Here is a 24,895-nt window from a genome sequence, read left to right on the forward strand (position 1 = left end):
TATTCTGCCAAGAATGTGAAAATTGTTGTCAGATTTTGTTATTTAAACCAGTGTGGGGCATTGCTAGCAACCACCAGAGCACTGTATACACAGCATGCTGTATATATAGGATCACTCTAGAAAAATCAAATGGATTGAGAACTGTGAGGGTGGAGGAAGAACAGTCATCTCAGGTTGCCTATCAAGAAAGAAAGTAAGATTAAAGTAAGATTTTTATCCACTCAGTATTTTCCCATCTCCAGGAACAACTTCTCGTCACAAAATGCTCCCACTGCAGTTAAGTCACTGTGTTTGACATAGTGAGGCAGAGCCACAGGAGGAGCAGGAAGATCAATCCACAGCACTGCACCCTGCACTGGGACAACATGGAAGCTCTCCAGAACAGCTGAGGATCTCACAGGCTCCATGAGGACGCTCTTGATGCAAGAAGGCCAGGACAAGTTTGGAGGAAAGGAAGAAAAGAAACGAGTTACCAGGTCATAACTCATCAGCCTGGAGATAGAGGCTGGAGATAGCTTCCAACTTCTTTGCAGTGTTTTCCCCATTAAGGGCTACAATTGCCTTGAAAAAAATATTTAAAACATCAAGGAGAAACTGAAGCCTGTGAAAGAGAGTACTGCTTCAAAAAAGAACTAAAAATGCACTGCCACAGACCACAGGGCTGTTACTGGAAAGCTTTGGACATTTTCTTTGGGCCATGAAAGCCTGGACCACGCCATGCCATTTTCAGCAGTTGTGCTATTCTAATGGCTGAAGAAAAATGGCATCACCGACCCATCAGCCACCTGCACCAACACCGGGAGTAGTTTTCTTTGCCCTTAGATAACTAGGATATTTACCATCTCACTTATAAATTTCTCAGGAAGAGACATAACACTGCATTTCACTGCTTTTGTTACAATCAGCTGCAAGCATTATCATCTTTAATTTCATTTAGCTATCACTATGAATTTCACTCATTAGTTACTTTCCAATTTCCTGTTAAACACTGATTTAGAGCAACATGGACTAAAGCACATTCCCTGGGATTTTCAGTTCCAAAGTAGAACAAAGTCATTAACAGAACTGATCGATTCCAGTAGGTTTTCATTGCCAAGATTTCTTTCAAAGAAGCATTTTCATTAAGATGAAATGGAATGAGCAGGAAAGAATTAATACACTTACAGGACATGAAATTTGGCTCACCTGGCAGCTGAATTCATGTTCAAATTTTTGTATGGAATATTTCTATTGCTTTATTGAGAGTTGATCTCTAGCTGTCAATGCAGGAAGCTTGCTTATCAAGGGGATTTACTTGGAAATAGTTAAGTCATGTTAAGATTCATGTTGTCTTTTCCCAGTGGTAAAGAGAAGGTTTTTCTGATTGCACAAGCCTACACCCTTATTTATCACACGATAGTCTCCCAACAGCAATACATCCTGTCAGACTGATACTCTGGCTATAAACTCACCTCTCATTCTACAGCTCACCATTTGCCTGCCAGAAAGAAGCAAACTCAGCGTTCTAACACTTAGATGCAGTCAATTGTAAAATCAGCCTCACCGCCTTTTTGTAAGCTATTTGCAACACAAACTTTGGCTTCACTCTTCACACTTTATTCTTAAGCCTTGTTCAGACTTGTAAGTGCTTCCTCTGTACAAACCCCACTGCAGTAGCAACCCCCTTGAGACTCCTCACTCTGCATTGCTCTGCAATTCTTCATATGCCAAAGAATTGTCTAAATTATCGAGTTACACTTTAGAGCATGAGGGTACCAGAACATACAGATACAGACAACACCAGCACTTCTCAGACATCCATTGATAGCTTGACTGTCAAAGGAATTTGCATCAGGATGCCCACGGTCTCATTTTCCCCACTGACTGCACCCTCATGAGCACACCATTCTCTCCCCTTCCTTCCTTTATACCTGTGCAGCATTCATCTAATCCAGAAATACCTCTACTCCTCCAGCCCACCAGGTAAACATGCAGCACATTTTCAAGTATTTCCTTGCAGATGTAATAGCTCTGCTCTCCCCTAGTCTTAGTTTTTGTTCTGTCCTTTCCATGGCCCTCAGAGATTTCAGTTAATTACAGCTCTTTCTCATCTGGTCTCTAGGAAGCCTCACGCTTCTCTAGGTGTAGCCCTTGGAATTCATATTCATACTGATGCTGCACTGAGGCTCCCTTGCTCTGAAGGGCTTAACCCTTCAGCCCTCCTCTTCGCTACGCATCAGATAAAGCAAAGCTGAGATTTCCTGCAAGGACACAAAGAGCAGAAAGGCTGCAGAAAACACTGGCAGAACCAAGTGATCACACACATTACATGCGCTTCTCAAACTGAAATATAAGGTTGGGATTTTCTGAGGAAAGAACTCTGCAGTATTTTCCCAAGTCTGGGCATTTCTTTGTAGTTATCTTGTCAGTGATTTCAGCCTTCCTCACCTGGAGACAAGCACTTAGCTCAATTGTTGTTGGCACTACTGAGGCCTGAATCACAGGCAAGCAGCCCAATTAATCCATACCTTAGATACACAATTAGGGCTTATGTGCTCATTATATTCTAACCAGAAGCCCCAAGGAAAAGTTAACCAGAGCCTGGTGATAACATGCACCTGAAGGAAGCTAATGTGTTTCGCACTTGAAGCTTCACAACTGAACGTTACAAAGCCAGTACTACATAGTTTCAATATAAGCGCCAATGGGAAAGCAGCAACGTCCAAGGGTTGATCCCCCAAATCTCTCAAGTCCAAACTTTAAAAAATACTTTCAAGAGAGCATTTTGAATAAACCAAGTCTACATCTAGAAACTCCACAGTTCCAATCTAAAGCAAACCCTACTGTGTTTTCAATGTATCTTTAAAAACTCCCTTACTGCTGCTTTACAGCAATTAGCAGAATAAATACTAATTAAAATGAAAATCCTCCTAGTTAGATTGGGTCATTTTGCTGTGGTCTACTTGTACTTCAGCACAGCCTTTGTGTCTCACAGCATTCTGCTTGAGAAACTGGCTGCCACTGGCCTTGACAGGTGGACCCTCAGCTGGGTTAAAAACTGGCTGGATGTCCGGGCCCAAAGGGTGGTGGTGAATGGAACAAAATCCAGCTGGAGGCCGGTCACAAGTGGCGTCCCCCAGGCCTCAGTCCTGGGGCCAGTTCTGTTCAATATCTTTATCAATGACCTGGATGAAGGGATTGAATGTTCCCTCAGTAAGTTTGCAGACACTAAACTAGGAGGAAATGTTGATCTGCCTGAGGGTAGGGAGGCTCTTCAGAGGGATCTGAACAGACTGGACCGATGGGCTGAGACCAATGGGATGAAGTTTAACATGGCCAAGCGTAGAGTGCTGCACATGGGACATAACAACCCCATGCAGCACTACAGGCCTGGGGGAGAGTGGCTGGAGAGCCGTCAGTAACGGCAGGACCTGGGGGTGTTGGTTGACTGCAGGCTGAATATGAGCCAGCAGTGTGCCCGGGCGGCCAAGAAGGCCAATGGCATTCTGGCTTGTATCAAAAAGTGTGGCCAATAGGTCTGGGGAGGTGATTGTGCCCCTGTACTCGGCCTTGGTGAGGCCACACCTTGAGTGCTGTGTGCAGTTCTGGGCTCCTCACCATAAAAAGGACATTGAGGTCCTCAAGCAAGTGCAGAGAAGGGCAACCAGGCTGGTGAAGGGACTGGAGGGCAAATCATATGAGGAGCGGCTGAGGGAGCTGAGGATGTTTAATCTGGAGAAGAGGAGGCTGAGGGAAGACCTTATCACCACCTACAACTACCTGGAGCGAGGTTGTAGAGAGGTGGGCGATGGTCTCTTCAGCCAGGTGACAGGAGATAGGACAAGGGGAAATGGCACAAAGCTGTGCCAGGGCAGGTTTAGATTAGATGTTAGGAAAAATTCTTCACTGAAAGAGTGAACACTTCCATGTGGAAGTGGTCAGAGAAAAAAAATTACATTTTGCTAGCCCTGCTACCCAAGCTTACTTACAGAAGCTTAAAGAAAACCAAAATACAGATTATTCTCTATGCATCAAAATTCCTGGAAGGCTCATCTGCAGACATGGACTAACATTCTTTTTTCATCCAACTTGTTCTGCCAGTTTTCAGTCAACTTCTGACCTACTAAACACAGAACTAAACTCATAAGGCTTCAGGGTGTAAAAGTCAGAAAACTGATTCTGAGGTCCTGCCATTAAAGAAGCATCAGATGGAGTCTCCCAAAGTGGCAAGTTCTACCTAAATGACCACCAGTGAAAGTTGCAGTTCCCTGCCTGCCAAGTTTTGGAACCACAGGCAGAAGCCAAGGCAAAAAGCTTCTCTCTCTCTCTCTCCCCATGCAGCCTTCAAGCTCATTCCAGCTGAAGCCTGGTTTGCTTTCAAAGGAATGAAGTCATTCACTGACTGCATATTCCTCTTATGAAACAGCTTCCATATAAAGTCACATTAATGCTTGTTTCAAGTCCTATTAATCTAGTGTTAAATTTCATAGAAAAGTGAAGGATGACCTTTTTCAGATGATCAGTCTTATTAACGTTCAATAACTTCCAAATCTCACCATTTTATTATACCAATAAAATCTGGAAGCCTTATCTAAAAAAAATGAACAACGCATCTTGGGAGAAAAAGCAGCACTTTGTGTGGATACTCACACACATGATGTGCCAGACTGATACTTCTTCCCACTCACTTTAAGGAAAACAGACACAACACCCCTCTGACTGAAATCTTTACTTCGAAAATCAATTATAAATTGATTTCACTGGGACCAGATTTTTCAGTTGTGCCATGGACAGAAGCTTCTCTTCCATTTGCTCCCAGTAAGATATACCAAAATTAGCTTAACTCTAAGCTTTCTTCCACCCAGAGAGCTCTCATGCAGAAGTTTTCACAGACCTTATACTTAACTCAAGAAGTTTCAATGTGATTTTTTAAAACACATTAGAGAAGTTTTGCAAAATTGTGCATGTTTTGCTATTCCCTTCACACAGATAGGAAGTCCTTCATGTAACGGTCATCAGCATTTTCTCCATTACAGCTGCAAAAATATTTTTTATCTGCAAAAATATTTTTTACAAAATATTCCTGTACAATGGGAACCAGCAGTTTTAATCCTGAATTACTTTAGCTTTCAATACATACTTAGGATTGGGGTTTTTTGTTTGTCTTTGTTCTTACTACGAAACCCAAAATGGAAAGAAAAGACATGAACTCACACTATATTTAAGGTTTTATTGATGGCTAAATTGCTGTCACTTAAACCAGAATCAGGCATAGCACTTTAATTCTTATCTACAAGGACTAAAAAGAAACTGGCTATTAAAGATTCACTTCTGTAAGCCTTTAAGTTGCCAAAGACATACTGTTCTGCACAACTTGGACGCTGCCAGCAAATGACAGCACTCTAGCTGCACAGCTTACTGGATGCTTCAGTACACAGCAAAGAGTGATCTTAAAATTTATCACTTTTACCAGTTACATTTTTTTAAATTAAGCTGCAAACAGAAAACTTTTAATTCTCTGCAATTATGTACAGTATAAAACAAAACTCAAGGTAGAAATGCATATGATTTGATCATACACAGAAGACAACATCAAATTATGAAATGAATGACAATAATTTCTGAGATTAGACTCCTGTTAAAGACTTCTTTAACCGACACTGCAGTGTGACACTTTGAAGCACAGAAAAATATATCAAATGAACCAGATCCTCCTCTTCTGCTTCACCTTACAACTTAGATGGACAAATCCAATGTCACTGCAGCCTACACTGTCAGATATACATGTATCACAACTCACTATCTAGGCTTACCTTGCACTAGAGAAGCACTTAAATGAAATCTGATAATCCTGATGTGTCATAAATAATACTTAGAGAACACATACTGTCAAGTGGAAGAAAAAACTACTAGGCAGAATGAACATGTAAATTCAATGTTAAAAAACACAATTTAAAAAAAGAAATCACACTTAGAACTGGGACAGCATATTACAGAGCCAAGAAAGGAGATTATTACAAATAATAGTGCATAGCCTTTAATTTGCAAACCATGTCTTTACTCAGGGCACAGAAAGAACACCCTGGCAACCACCACCCCGTGCTAGTGGATTCCTGCAGATGTCCAGGAATGACACAGGGGTTTTGAAGGAGACTTTCTGATCTCTCTTCAAAGCCATAAAAAGTGGAATAAATGCAGTTTTCAAAGGCAAGTGCCATTAAAGAGATGTGCTAGAACTGAGAACCAAACCATCTAATTTTCCCTTCTTGATTCCAAAAGTAGACAAACCCCCCCAAACAAAACAAAAATCTCTACAACAATCCCACTCCTTTTTAAGTTATTACTCTCCACTCTTGTCTCCTACAGAAGATTTCTCTGTGAGCAAGTAAATTCTGTGTAACAGCAATACTTCATTGATTTCTGGAATGAAGCTTTAGCAGCACAATATAATATGCATAAGCCACAATCTGTTTCTCCCCCCCTTATGTTAGTCAAAATGAAAAAAGCTGTAAGAGATCTAGAAAAATTCAAATTATCATTCAGATAAAAGTTGTTTAATCCAACTTGTACATGCCAAATCCTCCCCTCCCTTTTTTGTGAAGATGCTTCAGACAACAGCTGTCAAACTAAATTTATGCAGCATGGGATCCTTTAAAACAACGTTGTCAAACATTCTAATTATAAATATAAGACCTCCTGTGCATCATAAAAGACAAAAGTTCTCAGAATATAAAAACACTTAGTCTTACTAGCTTTCTGTAAGATACATTGCAAGTTATTGTCGCTTCTCCAACACAAATCCTGGATTTGGAAGAAATCAGGCTGGCAGAGAATAGATTTACTGTGCACTGCTTACTATGAATGCTGTGGCCTCAGAACAATCCTCAGCATCTACCCAGCACAACCCTTGCCACTGCAGCTACCACCACCACTAGCAAAGTTGCCAACAACTGAATGGCTTGATGGCTGACTTGCTTCTCCCCACAATGAGGAGAAAGTGTTTTACAGCAGCACGGACATCACAGGCAAGAGCTGCAAATGTTTACTGCTTGTTATGTGACTCATTGTAAACACAAGATCTGTCTCCTCAGGGGTACAAATTATCTTTCAGCTATACTTCAAAATTTATTTTCAATTCCTTCATGAGATCATGGGGAGACAGCAACATGTACAATTTAGGCTGGAATGACTTGAGAGTTTGTAAGTTCTCTGTACTCTAACGTCATATATGCTTTGGATGACTGGGAAAAAAACCAGGTGATTTGCAAAAGACAACTGGCCTTAACCCTGTAGTGACTGTGAACAGTATGTTTTGACAGAGGCCAATGAAATGAGTGAAGATTAGCAGTTGCACATGAAAGCTTTCCTATGGAATTAAACCACTTCAAAGATCCCTTTCATTTAGTAACACAGCATTGGTGTGCTCAGGGGTTGTGTTTATAAAGCAAACTACATTATTACATTGTCCAGCTTCTTTCTTGATTATTCTATTACACTGTAATTCAGTATATATACTGTTCCATTACAGTATGTCCTTAGCATATGTACAGTAAACAATACTGGTCTAAAATCTAAAAGTGTCACTCAAATTTCCAGCAGATGGCTTCTATGCATAAATTTGCAATTAACTTTTGGATTCAAGCAAGGGTCTTTCAGAAAACCTGGCTTATCAAAATATTTTTAGACTTATACTCCATAGATTCATATAAAGTAGTGGCCACCTGCACATCTACCCTTTTCAGGAACTATACATGCTCAAAGAGAAAGTTAACAGCTGCATCTGGTTTGCTGGGATCACACCAAAAAAAGGACCAAAGGAAAGAAATAGAATTTATTATAAAACATGTTGAAATAGCAAAATGACTTAGCTGACTTCCTGCTCTGCTGCACTAGGCAGAACACAATGTGACTGAATGCTCTCAGGAAAGCCAGACTAAAATTACAGCAGAAGAATGTGACCACACTAAAATCGTTTTCTCTTGATAATTTCTGGTTTCCAGCTGACAGGATGAGTTTCTTCAGTCTAAAGGTAAAAAAAGAAAAATCTCATTAGGATTATCTTTAACTTGAAATTCACCTGTAATTAGGGTTTGGTTAAAAATATTCTTCACATAGTATATAAACACTATTTCATATATAACATTATAATCAACTAAACTATGTAATTAATTTATCAAAATAAAAATTTATATCATCTCTCTTCCTGAAGTACATGACAAGACTTGTTCTGTTCGGGCTTTTTTTGCAGCAGAGACAAAACTCAGATCGTCCATAGCATTTCAGAAACATTGTTAGTGATCAAAGCATGGGAACAGGAATGCCAGAGACAGTCCTTCCAGCAATATCTACATCAGTATTGGCAGATGCCACAGTCTACAGTTTGCCCAGCTGTAAAATGGATAGAACATTCCTTATTCCTTTCTATCAAAGTTGTTCCAAGTCTAACTCAGTGCATAAACCCCCAAAATTTAAGAAAAATCCTTATATTCTTTATATGGAAGACATATTCCAATAAATTACATAATATTCTATTGTCTTTTCCATTAGCAAATTTGAGAATAACAATTTGAAAATAAGTTCTTTTTTCCTCTGAATTTTAAGAATTTTCACAGCAAGTGACTAATCTAGATCATATGCAGAATACAAAATAAATATTTAAAATTTAATCTTTTTGCTAATTCTGTGTTAATTCTTTTTGCTGTTTTAATGAACGTAACCACACACAGTCCCCTACTGGCTTCAAAACAGTATGTGTTCTTGTATGAGGATTTCACCAAGGACTTTTCCAGAAAAGTTGATGGACCCAAGACTTACTTGTGCCAGAGAATATAGTAAGAAGTTAGGGGAGTGCAGAAACTAGCTGCTCTCCTCTTAGCATCATGACACACAAAGTGCTTTCAAACATGAAGAAAGTGCATTACACAAATCTATGCACATCCCTTATTGGTATGTCTAACATTAGCTTGAAGTATGTTGATTTCACAAAAACACATCAATTAGACACTTTGACATACCGCAGTATCATCCTCTTTGTATACTTTTATGGTTTTATCAGCTTCAGCAGTTAGCAATCTGCTTTCTGACTGGTCAAAAACACAAGCAAATATTCCTGATTCGCTGTCCAAAGAGCCTGGCTGTACAGCTGCATGTACTCTCTGGAAATTGTATCCAGTTCTCCAGTCCCAAAGATGCATTGTACCATTGTCAGCTAAAACAAACAAACATATTTAGTATTTTAACCAGTTAATTTCTATCAGCTTTCTAAAAATGGCATAATGAACAATGACTTAATACATCAGGAATACAGCAGCTCTAACATTCATGTAGACTGGCTCAGTACACCCTACAAGGCTTCCCATTTTCTACTGGTTTCGTTTTCAGTTAAGAAAAGCAGTGTGCCCTGGTGGCTAAGAGAGCCAATGGGATTCTGGGGTGCATCAAGAGGAGTGTGGTCAGCAGGTCACAGGACGTGATCCTCCCCCTCTACTCTGCCCTGGTCAGGCCCCACCTGGACTATTGTGTCCAGTTCTGGGCTCCCTGGTATAAAAAAGACAGGGATCTCCTGGAGATAGTCTAGAGAAGGGTACGAAGATGATTAAGGGCCTGGAGCATCTCCCCTATGAGGAAAGGCTGAGTGAGCTGGGACTGTTCAGCCTAGAGAAAAGACGACTAAGGGGGACCTAATTAAAGTTTATAAATATCTTAAGTATGGGATGCAGGGGGAAATGGTCAGCCCCTTTTCAGTGGTCTGTGGAGACAGGACAAGGGGCAATGGCTGCAAGGTGGAGCACAGGAAGTTCTGCACCAACATGCGGAAGAACTTTTACACAGTGAGGGTGACAGAGCCCTGGGACAGGCTGCCCAGGGAGGCTGTGGAGTCTCCATCTCTGGAGATATTCAAGACCCATCTGGACGCCCATCCGTGCAATATGAGCTGGGGAGCTGCTTTGGCAGGGGGGTTCCTGATGATCTCTCGAGGTCCCTTCCAACCCCTATGATTCTATGATTCTAAGCTTCCTCAGAATGTTACCTAGTTTTGCATGAGATAACCCAGACACTGCATCACAAGGCAATTGCAGGAAGTTGATCCTACTAAAAATTTCTCCACAGCTACCTGCTAGACAAGAAATCCATGTTTCGAGAAAGGTGCTTCTACAGTAAAACACTATAAGGTAACATTAACTTAGTTTAATTCAGCATCAACTTATTTGAATTTGCTGAGGATAGCATGAGAATGTGTGGGGTGTGTGAAGCAAATAGTAAAAATCTAATTTTTAAAACAATTCACAAGAAGCATCACTAAAATGATAAGGGGTTTATGTGGAAAAGGAACTTTTTCTAAAGCCTCAACTACTAGCATGAAAGTGTCCTACAAAATAATACAGAATGAACTGTGAGCCCAGTCCAATATTTTGTAAAGTTCTTGTTCTTACTATCAATGTGCCATTTGTCAAGTAGTGCTGCCTTTCTAAATACTTAGAAACATAACCAAGGTAAGCTGACAATGTAATTAGCCATCTTCCAGCTTGGCATGTTTCCGTATTACTTCACATCTCTAGCCTATGTGACACACTATCAAACAGAAACAAGAGCACAGGGAACCAAATGGAACTAAACACATTTCCATATTCCAAAGTGCAATTCAACTGTTCTTCTTTTGTCACAGACTGGTTACAAATAAGGAAACGTTCATAAGTATCTGCATCTGCAAACTCATGGAACTGATCTGGAATTGATGCTGTGAACTGAGTCCCATCCTTGTTTATAACTACCCAAAAGATGAGACAAGCAAAACAACAGGCAAAAACTCAGTCTCTCCAAGTTATGTGGAGCAACACAGTCCAGCCTCTTAATTCACCTTCCTCTGACTAGAGGTCTCCCAGGACAATCTCATGATTAAATGACTTGTCTAGGACCTCAGAGATTTGGGCTAACCTCCTGCTTCAACTCTGGTTTCCCATGCTACCTTGGGCTCTTTCTCTAGAGCTCAGTTCTCAAGCTGTAAAACCAGCACTTTCTTCATCCAGACTATTTACTTATCCCTTGTTTATAATAGCATATCTATTAAAAAACAAACTTAGCATCTCCCTCCTATACAGACACAACACCTTAGCAGAAAGATCTGAATTCAATTAGGATTTCCAAAAGCTACTTTCAAAAAAGCTTGTCACTAAAAAAAAATTCTACAGATGTACTGTGTCCTGTACAAACACAAGACCCTCAGGAACATCACAGATTATGGTTTTAGTATCACATACTCCGACCAAAATATTTTTATTATAGTTCTTGAGTAACTGCTATCTAGAAAAATGCAACCTGCAATATGAGGTAACTGTTCTTACATTAATTATTCATGATCAGACATAGTAAGCATGCAGGAGTCTCCTCCTATTCCCACAACACAGACAAATAAACATGAACTAGTAGTTCCCAGACTTTGAGGGCTCACAGACCACTCACAATATTCTCATGTATCAGAAGATTATTAAATTCTTGAAGCTTTTGAGTGAAAAAATAAAATCAATGTGTCACAACAGATAGAGAATCCTCCCAGAATAAATGCAGGCACTGAAGTCAAGTGTCTGGTTCCTTGTTTTGAAGACACTTAAACATTAACATAGCTGAGTAAACATGGTTTTGATTTGCAGAGCCAAATAAAATCTGGAGACTGGCTATCAATCTTTTAAACAATACAAAGAAAACATCAGAAAATCTATGCAAGGAACTTTTGACACCACAGAACCAATGCAACTATAACACATCAAAAACATGGAAGAGTTCACACTTAAGATGGTACTGCAAAGGTTTAGTGTTCTCAAACACTTTTTGAGCATGCAGCTCAGAAACATCCAAGAAAACAACAGTGGCCCTACTCGTGATGAAATGAAGCTGTATGGTGTAGAAGGCTTATAGGCCCAGATAAAGGACAGCTCAGCAAGCATCTTTGGCTAAGGACCTCCAGCCATGTGTATGTGAGGGGGCAGAGAAGGAAAATACAAAAATGTGTTTCTCATTTTACCTCCTGAGACCAGAACACCATCGGAATTAACAGCCAGTGTGTTGATAATCGCATTGTGACCAGAGAGGTTCTGAATGAAATTTCCATCTGGGAATTTCCACTGCTTAATATTATCTGGAGAACCAGATGCAAATGTGTAACTGAAAGAAAATAAGCATAGTATAAGTTCAAAATAGCTGTAGGGATGGTAAATGTCCTTCACTTAATACTAAGTTTCTGATATTTTATAATATCATAAAATTTTATGAAGTCATGAATTACCTGTTTCCTTTCTGTACCATAGATTACCTAAACTTTATAAATTCTATGCTATATACAATGTTAACATGCAAAGAAACATTAAAAATGCCCAATTAATTTTTAAGTTGTTATTCTGACAAACTTTCAAGCCTAAGTGCATCATCAGCAAAGGTATGAAGAAAATAAGACAACTCCCCCCAGTATTGGCTAATCCTCTAAAACTACACAGTTAAGGAAAATGCACTGCAATAGAGTGAACTATGAAAGGCAGTTTGTTATACTGAATTACCCTAAAATAATCAATTTCCTCATTTTAACAAGTAGAGGCAGTTAACAAGTTTATTTGGGTGGCATACAGAAGCTTGTAAGAATACCTTCAGTTGCCACAACATCTAAACAATTTGTTGTCTAGATTCTGCAATAACAAATTAGGAAAAGATACCGGACTATTAAAAAAATATAGAAATACCAAAATACAAAAAATACTTGTCTGTCAGTTGCTCCTGCTTGATAAAAAACACTTGCAAGGCTTTCCCCCCCCCCCCCCCGCCCCCGAAGAGGTACGACTGATGAATCAAATCCACTGGGATATTTTTGCAGAGTATCAGTAAAGCCAAGGCTCTGCCATAGCTATCGGGAATAGTATGAGTTTAACGTAACTTTTCAGACACACAAATCAGAATTGATTCATATAAAAGAGTTGGAATTTCTGCACTGACAGAATTTCATCTTAAAATATTGAAGGTGGGGAAGTATTGCAGTTTTATGTGAATGGAGATTTACCCGAACAGGTAACTGATGTGCATTAAAACATAGTATCTAGAATCAGAGCACTTCCAACACCACCATCTTCAAAGATTAAATACTCACAAGTAGTTGCTTTTTGAGGTCAGTTAGATTGAAATGTTTTCTGCAGTGAACTGTATATTAAAAAAATTCCTTTTGCATTAATCACTGTCATCTCCTGCATTATTCACATATGTGCCATTTTACAAAACTACTTCACTTTCTCCTAACAATCATTTAATCACATATTTATTATTACTTTTACAAGCCCAGCATCACTAGCTTCTTAAGAACTGCAAGTGCACAATGGTAAGAAATTCCATGAGATATTAGGACACTCTTGGGATTGCTAGTGTACACCAGTGCAAATACTTGGGGAGCACAATCAGTGTACTACAGGTATTTGAGAACTGGTATGTAGAGTATGTACATTCAAAGCTCATTAGGTTTTCATGTTGCAATGCCCTACCGCTCTCAATCATCACGCACGTTAGCTTTCTGTTGCCACCCAATGTTATGAACTGTGAAGGTACAAAAGAACGAGGAAAACTTACTGTCTGGGATGCAGCACTACTGCTCTTACAGACTTCTTGTGATTTGTCAAAGTAACACGAGTTTTTCCTGCCACTAAATCCCAGAGCCGTATGGTAGTATCATGACTGCCTGCAATGAAAAGAAAATATAGTAGAAACCATCATATTTATTATATATATCACTATTATTTTATAAGGTAGCCCAAATTTGTATGTGAAAGGGACAAAAATATCATTCATGTCTGTCACAAGAATACTAAAGCCACCTCAGACAAGAAATACGCAGAGTCATAATAGCCTTTTTATGCACTTTGAAATTCAAGGAGACCTAAGTAGTTACACAACAAAGCTGGATTTGAACATAATGGGAAAGATGATGAACTTTACATTTAACCATGCTATCACACTTCTTAACTGAATTGCGGAGCCTCAATATATACAAGTCTCACTATACATTACAACAAAAATGTAAACATGAGAAACAGAGGAAGTGAAGAAAACCAAATAGTGTTAGATTTACTTAAACATAACATTAACAGTATGAAACAACCATTGCATGGCCCATTTTCAAGAGAAAACTAAGAGAAATTTAATACAGTAACAGAGCTAACATTATTAACTTCTCATACTTACTAAACATGCCCACTATACCTGTAATAATCTGTGGTTCTGCAGCTTGGCATTTCACTGTTGCTACTGCATTTGTGTGTCCTGATAGCGTGTGCACACTGGCTTTTGTTCTCACATCCCAAATCTATGAATTCACAGGAAACAAGTCAGAGATCAGTAATGGGTAAATTATTTCTTAAACCAAGAAATAAAACAACATTCTGAAGCGACACTGCATTTTTGTGTATTCAGGTATCAGTTTTTATCAACAGAAGACAAAGTTAACATAAATCATCTTAATATATTGATGTTAATTCATGTTAACTTGTTAAAAAAGTTGAAGAGATGTTGAAAGATGTTGAAACAAACCAACATACCAAGATTTGAAAATGTAACAATGCCATACTTACTCGTGCTGTTGAATCTCTGCTACATGTTACCAGTACATCTATCGTTGGATGTAAGTCTAAACCATAGACAGCACTTAGATGGCCATGGTAATGTCTGATAACCTAGATGAATAAAAAAAAACCCACACACTAACTGGATATTTGAAATAATATTCTAAATCCTTTGATTTTTTTATTTGCCAACACCAATTAATTCCAATTAAAGAAACTATAGGTTACCTTATTGTATTCAAGATCCCAGCACTTCACTTGCTTGTCTTCTCCACAAGAAAAGAGGTATGGACTTCTTGCACTTACTATCACCCCTCGTACAGTACTGATGTGTCCCGTCAAAGACAATTTCAATTTACCACTAGCAAGGTCCCAAATCTGCATCAAAAATAGGTATTTTGAGGTCAACAGGGAAAAGCTACACACTGATAATCTGGGTAATAGCCCCAATATAATTCATCATGCTGCATTTTAAGTTAAAAGTTACAATAGCACAAAGGTTTGCTCTCTGGCTACCCCCACGTAATAAATGGGAGCTTCACTGCAGAAATTCTTTATGACTAGGTAAAAAGAAAAAAATAAAAAAGTTCTACTGTTTATTATTCTGCAAACAGTAACCAAGAAATTATTTTCAGGGGCTGAAGACTTTAATTATAGAACAAAAAACCACCCCCAGCAACCCCCTGTGACTTCTTCCAACCCCTTACCTTTATAGTTCTGTCAGCAGAGCCAGTAACAAACCACTGATTTCCTGGTTCTACTGCAATACATCTCACCCAGCCCAGGTGACCACTGATAACCTTTAGAAAAAAAAACAAACCAACAAACATTTTTAAAATCAGATGTAATATGCATTGAGTCATAGAATTGTCTTGGTTGGAAGTGACCTTTCAAGATCATCAAGTGCAATCACCAACCTAACCTGCCAAAACCACTACCACACCATGTCCCTAAGTGATAGATCTACATGTCTTTTAAACGCCTCCAGCGGAGGTGACGCAACCACTTCCCCAGGCAGCCTGTTCCAGTGCTCCATAACCCTTTCAGTGAAGAATTTTTTCCTAATATCCAATCTAAACCTCCCCTGGCACAACTGATGTAATTTCCTCTCATCCTATTGCTTCTTTCCTAGGAGAAGAAACCAACACCCACCTGGCTACAACCTCACAAGAACAGCTCTACCAACACATTTCTTGCTTCTCTAATATCTCCAAAGTCAGACAACTAAAATCAAAACACGTATTTGGTTTTGCTGGATGTCATATCTCATGTACTGTCATACAGCTCGTTTCAAGAGACCTAAAACACACCAAAAGTTCTTAAGCAGAAATACAGCAGAAACACTTTCAAAAGCTAAAGTGGATTCCTCTGACCAGATGACAGCACAGCCACATACACTTGAGACAGCTGCCTAGACTTCTTCATAGTCTAGAAACATGAACAGGAATTTTCAGAAGAGAAATCTAGGAAGTAATTAATCTGACCTATTTCAAGCCCCCATCTTACACAAATGACTTCAAGCTTAGGAAGACCAGTTGAAATGTAGCCCTTAAAACAGATGAAGCCCATATTTGGTGTTCCAACTAAGCTTCTATTTCTGTTGCTTGAACAAGCTTTTGTCCTGTTCAGCATAGATTTTGACCTCTACTAAAACTGTTGACATATAGAATTAGTAGTGACTTGAATTGTATTGACAGTCTCTCTCAAAAGAAAAAGCTCCCAACAAGCAGTCATTTTTCATTTGTTTACCGTAAAACTCTCTCAGCTTTATTTTGGTACCTTTTTTCCAAATGGCATTTTCCTGACTGTTTATATAGAGCATGCTCTAATACTTCTGCATTTAGAAAACCAATACATGCCTTTGAGCTCAAGTGCTCTCCAATAAATTACTTCTTGAATTTGCCTTAAGATCTATAACTAAGACAGCACTCAGGACTCTTCTGGAGATCTAAATGGCTACATATGGTGCTATATTTAGAGGAACAGTGCTAAAACAATACAAGTCTGATACTAAGCATGATCTTTTTAACTATCAGGAAAGCCTAACAATCAAAAAAAATAACATTCTCTCAGACAGAACATGAAATTGCTTAAGTTTCGTAGTATAAATCAGTGCCTTAGAAAAAAGCACATATTCAAAAAGATACAATTGAAAAGTTAAAAAGATCTGAACCAATACATATCGTTAGAGATATTCCCTTTAACTCAGTTACCCTGCCATACTCATCACTAAAATGTTTAAAGATATATGAGATTTTGGGGGATGGCTAATATTACATCCTAAGAAATTTAAAAGGTAAAGTTAGGCTAATTTAACACCAAGATCAAACAATCTAAATTGCAGAGATAGTTTAGAAATTCAGTGGGTTTTCTCCCCTCATTTTCAACAGCAAGTAAAAGAAGTCCGGCTGACTCAGACACTGATTGCCTTTAAAGTGTTTTTGGAGACAATTCATTATATTAACATTGTTACAGTATTTCTTTAACATGTTATTAACTTCAAATTTTGTGTCTTGTCTTTGAGTTCCTCTACTAAAGAATTTGACTGGAAAAGAAAAAAAACGATTCTGTAATAAGTTGATAATAATACATCTAACACCTACATAAACAAAAGGGTAAAATTAATAATACAAAATAATTTACTAAAAATCAATGCTTGGATTACAAATTCTGTTATTTAAGCAGTGTATGTGCACATACAACTTCTTTATGATCCCTTTTCACTTGATTTCATTTTTGTGAATGAGAACAAAGCACATGGTTTGAGGTCTTCAGAGAACATAAAATAATATTTTTTTTAATACGCATGTTCATGTCATACATATGTAACTTACTCTGTACAGTTTCCAAGGTGGATGCCACTGAGGTTTGGGCATGGTTGGAGCCTTCTTTGCCATTAATGCAGAATTCTTGTTTCCGCCAGCTTCCACCATAGCCTGTAAGTTAAAAAGAAGGTTATTCTTACACTTTATAACTTACCTCTTTGTTTAAAACCTAAAGCAATCTTGCTCTGACATCTCAATACTGACTAAATATAATCAGGAGATGAACATACAAGACAAATGGAGCCAGAGGCAATCTGGTGAATACTTATCTACTTTTCACACTAGATGTGCAAACTCACCACGGCCATCCCAGGAGGCTGCGAACGCTCAGATATTCCAGCATGTCTGTAAATATCACCCACACCAGCAGCTGTCCGATTTGCATCCAACCTGGGTTGAATTAAAATGGGTGATGAATTGCAATCAACTTTGTCTTTCTTATCACTTGTTTAGCAATAAGGTATCACAGGGCTGCATCCAGTTGAGTGCTGTACACCTCCACAGATGGGACATTCCACAATCTCTCTGGGGACACTGTTCCAGTGCTTGAACACCTCAAGGTTAGACACACCCACAACCAAAGCTCCAACTTCTCTCTCATCTCTAAACAGAATTTTCCTTGTTCCTACTTCTACCCGTTGCCTCTCATGACACCCAAGAAATGAAAATGTACAAAAAAATGCTGCCTGGACACACTAAAATAGTTTCTTTAAACATTATTAGAACATTCAAAAACACTCAAAGGATCTCTTATCCTGTCTTCTGTGTTCTGCCTTGAAATTCCCATAGATAATGAAAGTGTTAATGAAGTAACACAGCAGTACCTGGACTGAGAGGCAGGAAGTGCTACGGCTAACGACTGTGCTGCTGATTCACTAGGCATCCTCTGGACCTTAGTATCTGCTGTCAGAGCCACACCTTGAAATAACAACACAGGAAAAGGAAAGACAACTCTTTTAAAAAGGAAACCCTGAGAAGTATATTATGCAAAAACATCTATTCACATACAGCTGCAAACAAGGGCTTGTCACACCCCTGTAATATTAAATCCCACCATTCCATGACATACTTTTTCACATGCAAGTCAAATCCACTGGAATTTTTACCGTGGCTCAAATTCTTCTCATCTGGATTTTACTATATACACAGATACACAATTTCTAGAGTAGAAAACTGTACAATTCTGTCATTGGAAGCAAAAAAGCCTAACTAGGAGAGCTTCCATCTTTTCATGCAGCTTCAACTACAGAAAAAAACTCATGATCTTGAGAAGCATTTGTTAACTTAGGTCCTTAAGTGCAGTTTATTACATTGATGGGGCGGTTGGCATCATGTAGTGGTGCCAGAACTACAAAAGGTTTAGTCCTACTGAAGCGAGAGCTTCTGACTTATAATTTATAACTTCACCTTAACAACAGCAGATCACTTTCTTAAAAGTTTTTAAAACTCTTTGCAAAGTGCAGTTTTGGTGCAGACTGATGATTCCACCCCCATTTCTGTATTTCTTCCCCTAAATACATTTCTTACTCCTTTCTGGCAGCTGGCAAAGACAGTATTTGGCGAGACACCCAAAATCAATGTCAAAACAGTAAGCAATAATGAGAAAAAAACCCCCTCATTTCTAACTGTGACATATCTGATCCTGTTAAAAGAACAATGAACGTGAGAAAATCTGTAAGTCTTGTCTCCACAGTTACAGGCAATTATGTCTCATTTATGCTACAGTCAATTATGTCAAGGCACTGCGACTTAGCAAGAAGACAGTGCACTTGTATCTAAATCTTTCTCCTACCTCCTAGCCCAGAACATTTATCAGTCACAAAACTCTGCATTAATGCTATGAGACCTCAATGGCATTCCCCAGTAACATCAGCTATGGAATCACAGCAACAAGAAGCCTGCTCCTGCTAGGATGGAAGGTGTCTAGTTCTGAAAGTAAGGAAAAACGTTCACAGAGTTTTACTTACCAGGCCCAGGTGGGTATGGATGTGTACCAGTTATCAAATACTCAAGTTCTTGTCCTGAAGAGCAACAAAATTTCATATTAACTTTATACTGCACTCCAAATGATGCACTTGAGAGGAAAATAAGCAGGTCATATACAGCCAGAGAAACCAGCAATCGCTTCCAATGTACTACACTTACATATTTCCTATTCTCATTAAATTTGTTCCAGTTGCCTCAGTTTTCAATAACCCAAGAGTAAAATAGCATTTTTTTAAAATGGCGATGCCATTTATTATCAATAGGGATTCTTTCTCAAGAAACAGTCTTCATACTGCCAGAGACGCCTTCAGAGGTAGATATCATGGCAAAAAACTCAAGTACACCAATAGCATGGGTGTGTGAAACCTACGCTAGTCACACCAATCAGTTTTCTGTGGTACAGAAAAAGGAAAAAGGTTCTTAAAATATTTTTCATTATCTATCAATATCTTTTATTCTCAGAATACTTCCAAATGAAGTATCTTGAAAAAAAGTTCATCTAAAATAAGGCAGCATCTGGTATTCTTCAGTTTCTGTATAGGATCTACCTAATACATAGATATTTTATATATAACCAAACACAAATTAAAACCACCCAGGCTTAAAATACTTTTCCAGTTTAACAGTTACACACCTGAAAAAAATCTACAAAAAAAGATTAAAATAAAAAAACACACTTCCTCCTTATTCTAAATCACTTACCTCCCATGGACTCTAGCAAGAAAAACACCAAATAATGAAAAAATGGCGTGATCTCCATCTTTATTTCTGATGGATTAACACAGGACTGGACTTCAGATTTTACATCAGTGAAACTGGCACAGGACAAATACACCACCAAGAGCGACTAACCTTGATTTCCAGAATACTGTTTGTGTCCATAGGGGTCGCCGGTGTTCGGGCCTCCTTTCTCCCGCAAGTTTTCTTTGAGACTAGGCATGTGTAACACCGAGCCATACTCTGTGCGCAGCTTGACTGCCATCTTGACTTTGTGACTGTTGGAAAAGGAAAGCATAATCCCAATTAAACACCAACTTCTGAATTGTTATGAAGTTTTTAAATACTTTAGAGAAGTTCTGTATAACTTGCTGTACAATTCTCGTATTTATCTTCCCTGAGGACTACACTGTTAACCCTACACAGACATGGGAACTTCTGACTTGGAGCAATCACTAACATAATTTAGAACTTTGAGGCATAGTAATAATTCACTGATTGCAGTACTTACCTTTCTTCATCTAAAGGAATAGGCTTGGCATTATCAGCTACAAACATATCATGGGTTCTCTTCAGAGACCTGAACACAAGTGTGTGCACAGAGTGCTTTTGGACCTCCTAAAATAAAGAAAAGGATATTTAAATACACTTGGACAATTAAATGAAAAATTGAAAATACAAACATAAATTGAACCAAGTTATTTCACACTTCAGAAGATACAGAACTTTTTAACTCACAGAAAAATAAACACTGCTCCGGAGAGCTAATAAATGGTTTTAATTGTTTACTCAAAGTAACATTCCCTTCCTCTGAAGCTGCCAACACTTTGAAAAGAAAGCCAGACACTTTGATCAAACGTTCTGCACTAGAATCAATATGACAAATACGTAAGTGTGAAAGCTTTTCCCCCTCATGCTTCCCAGTTCCATTTTCATGCATGCACAATAAAGTAACTGGTTCTGAAATCATTCCTAGAAATTCTATTTGGCTACCACCACAAAAAGAACAAGGGCAATCAATCATCAGCTTCTGTGCTTAGTGTCACGTCACAAAAACACTGCACAGTTTACTGAGATAAAAATTGGGATCAAACCTGAAAAAATGGTTTTAATTTTATAATTTTTGTTTAATAAAACCAAAACATACTTAAAAACTCATTCAAGAATTAATAAACAGCATTAAAAAGCTATTAATTTGTATAGAATATTTGCTTAACAGCATAGTTCAGTTTTTTATTAGTATTTTCCTTCCAATGAACAAAACCACATTACAAATTTCAGTCTGCACACTTAGGTGCAACACCAAACTCTCAGCACAACAGTATTTGTTCTGTATGTCATACAAACAATGAAAGCAAACTGGAAGCTAGATTAATAATTTTTGGCATGGGGTACAACTCAACTTCCCAGTCTCCAAAATTCATTGCACAGATGCTTTCTCTGTTAAGCTCTCAGTAGGTTGTTTTCCTGCCCTGGAAGCTGCCCACTCACCGACTCATTCTGGAGAAGCTGTTAGCCTCTTAACTCAGTAGCACCTACAGTTTTTTACCCTGGCTCAGTGAGGTCCTGAAAGTTCCAGGCCTTAAGTGGGACACCCCCACCCCCATCCTCCTGCATTTGGAACTGAGTTAGGAATTTCCCACAATGAGAAAGAAATAAGAATCACAGGAGCTAATTACTACTCAACAGCAGCAGCTATTGAATCCATCATAAAAGCAATAGATAATAGCATGCCTCTCCAACAGGAAAAAAGCATCTACAATATTTGTGACAGAGGCACCACTGTTAAAAACAGCTAGTAGTATTAGACAGGGCAGCAGTCTTTGCCTATTCTGCCATCCCCCTGACAACACCTGCCTTTAGAAGGGCACGATATTCACCCCACAATAACTACTTCACACCCTATAAAACCGGTTGCCTTCTCCCCAGCTTTACTTCCAAGCCGCCCTTGTTCTTCACTTGCTGCAGGAGCCGGTAAGTCACCGGAAGCCGGGCGGCACGCCATCACCTCCCCAGGCCCCAGTAACGATTCCACATGCGGCTGGCAAAACAAAACGCTGCCTGCTACGCACTCCTGCCCCAGACCCGCGCCGCGGCCCCAGCGCGGCAACGGCCACAGCCCTCCGGCCGGCGGGGAACACCCCTCTCGCCTCCTGCACGCAAGCCGCTGTTCCCCGGGGCGGACTGGGCAGGGGCTGGGAAGGCGGCGGGACCTCCGTGACACGTCCCCACAGCGGCACCTTCGTACCAAGGGTGGGGGTGCGAAGCGGCGCTCGGCGGCCCACGCACGGCTTCCCTCTACAACCCGACGGCGGCCCCCTCCCAGGCCCAGTCGCCCCGCCGCCCCGGCAGCGCTCTCCCGCCCAGCCCCGGGCGCCTCAGCGACGGGCCGACCACCCAACCCCCGGGCCTTGCCTCCACCATGGCGCCGGCCGAGCTCCCACCGCCGCAGCAGCTCTCCGCGGGCCGCTATGGAAGCGCTTCCGGCGCCTACCCCGCGCCGCACCAGAAGTGACGCGTCGCGAGCGCGCGCTGGCGCGCAAGGCGGTGCCTATAAAATGAGAGGGGCGGGGCCGGGCGCGCGCTGCTCGCTAGCGCCCTCGCGCCAGGCTGGGCTGCGCGCGCTGCCGGCGGCGCGCGCGCGCGCTCCCGCGGGTGGCCGAGCGGCCGCAGTGACGGCGCCGGCCGGCAGAGCGCGGTGTCCCGCCTTCCCGGCCGCACCGCCGGGCCCCTTGGGCTGCCGCGGCCGCGGGAGGGGGGCAGGTGGCGCCAGTGCCGCGGCTGCCTGCGCTGAGAGGTGGGAACGTGCTCTGGTCGGCCTGGCCTCGCCAGGCGCTCGGGTGGTACGGCCGCAGCTTTTGGGTGTGTTCTTCCCGAGCGCCGGAGGATGCAGCTGCACGCCATGAGGGGCTCCCTGGGCTGCTCGGGATGCCAACCGTTACACCCGGTGGCTGTCTTTTGGAAACGATCTGAGCTTTAGGTGCAGAGGGTGACCTTTCCACCAAGGCTGCAGCTGTGTGTGAAGGACGGGCAAGTCCAGCAGCTCGTTGCAGGGCGCATGTTGTGCCCAGGCAGAGGTGGTTGTTCTCGGGACGTATCCTGGTAGTCCGGCAGGTGCTTCACTTGCTTTCACAAGTGGAACAACCAAATGCAGACCTGCAACTTGCAAATAGGCATCTGCTTGCTTCACACACTTGTATCTGTGCTTAAATTCAGGAAGTTTTGTCCTTTCAAGCTACAAGCCCGACTGTGCAGCCCCACTGTCATGTTGCTCTTCTGTACCACTGCTTGGCACAATGACCATCCCTTCCCTGTTCTGGAGTTGATGGATCATTTCTGGTGGCTGCACTGGTGGTTTATATTTAGTTATTTGAGATACAGTGATAGCTAGAAATCTGCTCCAGATGGCTTCAACCTTCAGTCTCTGGAGTCTGGGAGTTGAGCTGGGAGTGAGTTGGCCATGACCCTGTGCCACTAACAGCATAGGGGCATTGCCAGCTCCATTTCAAGCCAAGCCAACCAGGTTTCATGTTTAACATGAGGACTTATTTTGGTAGGTAGTCGCTCCGGTGATGCAGGGGATCCCCGTTGGGTTTTGTTTGGACACTCCAGTAAAGGTCAGCGTGGCACCTTGAGGAGGGGGAGCATCATCTGTCCTTGCTTAAATTGCAACCTGGAGTGCAAATTCCATGGGGCAGTATGTCAAAATCGGGCAAGTCTCTTGCATCCTCCCAGGCTGGTGAGGTTAAATTGAAGGTACACAAGGTTTAAAAGGAGATTTTGGGGTCAAGGGATTGCAAACAGTTGGGTTTTTTTAAAGTTTACACACAGAGTAGCATGTGCCTGTTAATTGGTCAGTTGACTGATCAGTATATTTGATGTGTGGGAATGGTTTAAGGGCTAAATTCAGGCAACATACAGAGTGTCATAATACAGTTGTTTCCTTTCTATTGTCTGCTGAAAGAATTCAGGCTCATTGTTGCTGCCTTATTAAAGGAAACCAAATTCAAAATACAGACTCTTGTAGCAGTCCAAGAAAAAAAATCTCCATTTCTATTTTGCAAGAAAGCTTCACTCTTACGTGCAGTTTATTACTGTTATTATTAGTATTTATGTGGCTCTGTAGTTGTTCCCATTTTTTTTTATTACCCTCATTATAATCTCAGTTTAATGTCCTTGTAAAGTTTAGGAAAATCAGAGGGCAAATTAATGTCTGTAATAATGTAATTTTTTTCCTAGACAATTTAGTCTAAGGTGAAATTTAGCCCCATAAACTTCCATAAATCATGTCAGCATTATTAATTATAATATGGACATTATTAATGTTTTTTATTATATACAGCTACTTGATGTCTTTTTGCTCATCAGCTACAGCTGCAATTCTGGAAGTAGTAAACTTTTAATAATAATAAACTTTTAAATGTTTTTACAAATCACTGTTTAGAAGGTGACCAGTAAGTTGTGTGTGCTTTTAGTGCTGTTTTAAGGGCAAAGTGAACAACCCCACTCATTAAAGAACTTGTGTGTTCCCAGAACATGAAGATAGCATTGATTCTCATTTATGAGAAACCTTTGAAGTAATATTTGTTACCAGTAAAAAGAAGAAATGAGGATGTTCATCTCTGCTGAGATTGCAGCATTCTTTTTACAGGATGACACTATTACACCACCGGTTGTTTGAAAGGACACTTCTAAGTCAACTATTTTAAAATTTAATTTAGTAAACACTATAGCTCATCGTGGCCCAAGAAGGTTCTGTCCTACCACCCTAGGACCACCTTGGAGGGCACATTCAGCTCT

The 24,895-nt window shown here is 40.3% G+C and overlaps 1 protein-coding gene across 1 annotated transcript; it reads right to left on the bottom strand.

Annotated features, from left to right (window-relative positions):
• Positions 1-7,288: 7,288 nt before the first annotated feature.
• Positions 7,289-22,999, bottom strand: PLRG1 (pleiotropic regulator 1; the record flags this gene model as incomplete). The annotated part of the gene is made up of 16 exons (XM_084263266.1): positions 7,289-8,002; positions 8,994-9,187; positions 11,999-12,138; positions 13,579-13,687; positions 14,209-14,311; positions 14,577-14,678; positions 14,796-14,945; positions 15,275-15,367; positions 17,402-17,503; positions 17,692-17,782; positions 18,217-18,310; positions 19,360-19,413; positions 20,231-20,373; positions 20,607-20,713; positions 22,014-22,646; positions 22,817-22,999. 16 exons carry the CDS (start codon positions 22,997-22,999, stop codon positions 7,943-7,945), a joined length of 2,358 nt encoding a protein of 785 aa, XP_084119392.1. The 3' UTR covers positions 7,289-7,942.
• Between the last annotated feature and the right edge of the window lie 1,896 nt (positions 23,000-24,895).

The sequence above is a fragment of the Gallinula chloropus genome (assembly GCF_964237585.1).
Source record: "Gallinula chloropus genome assembly, chromosome: 4".
Classification (NCBI taxonomy): domain Eukaryota; kingdom Metazoa; phylum Chordata; class Aves; order Gruiformes; family Rallidae; genus Gallinula; species Gallinula chloropus.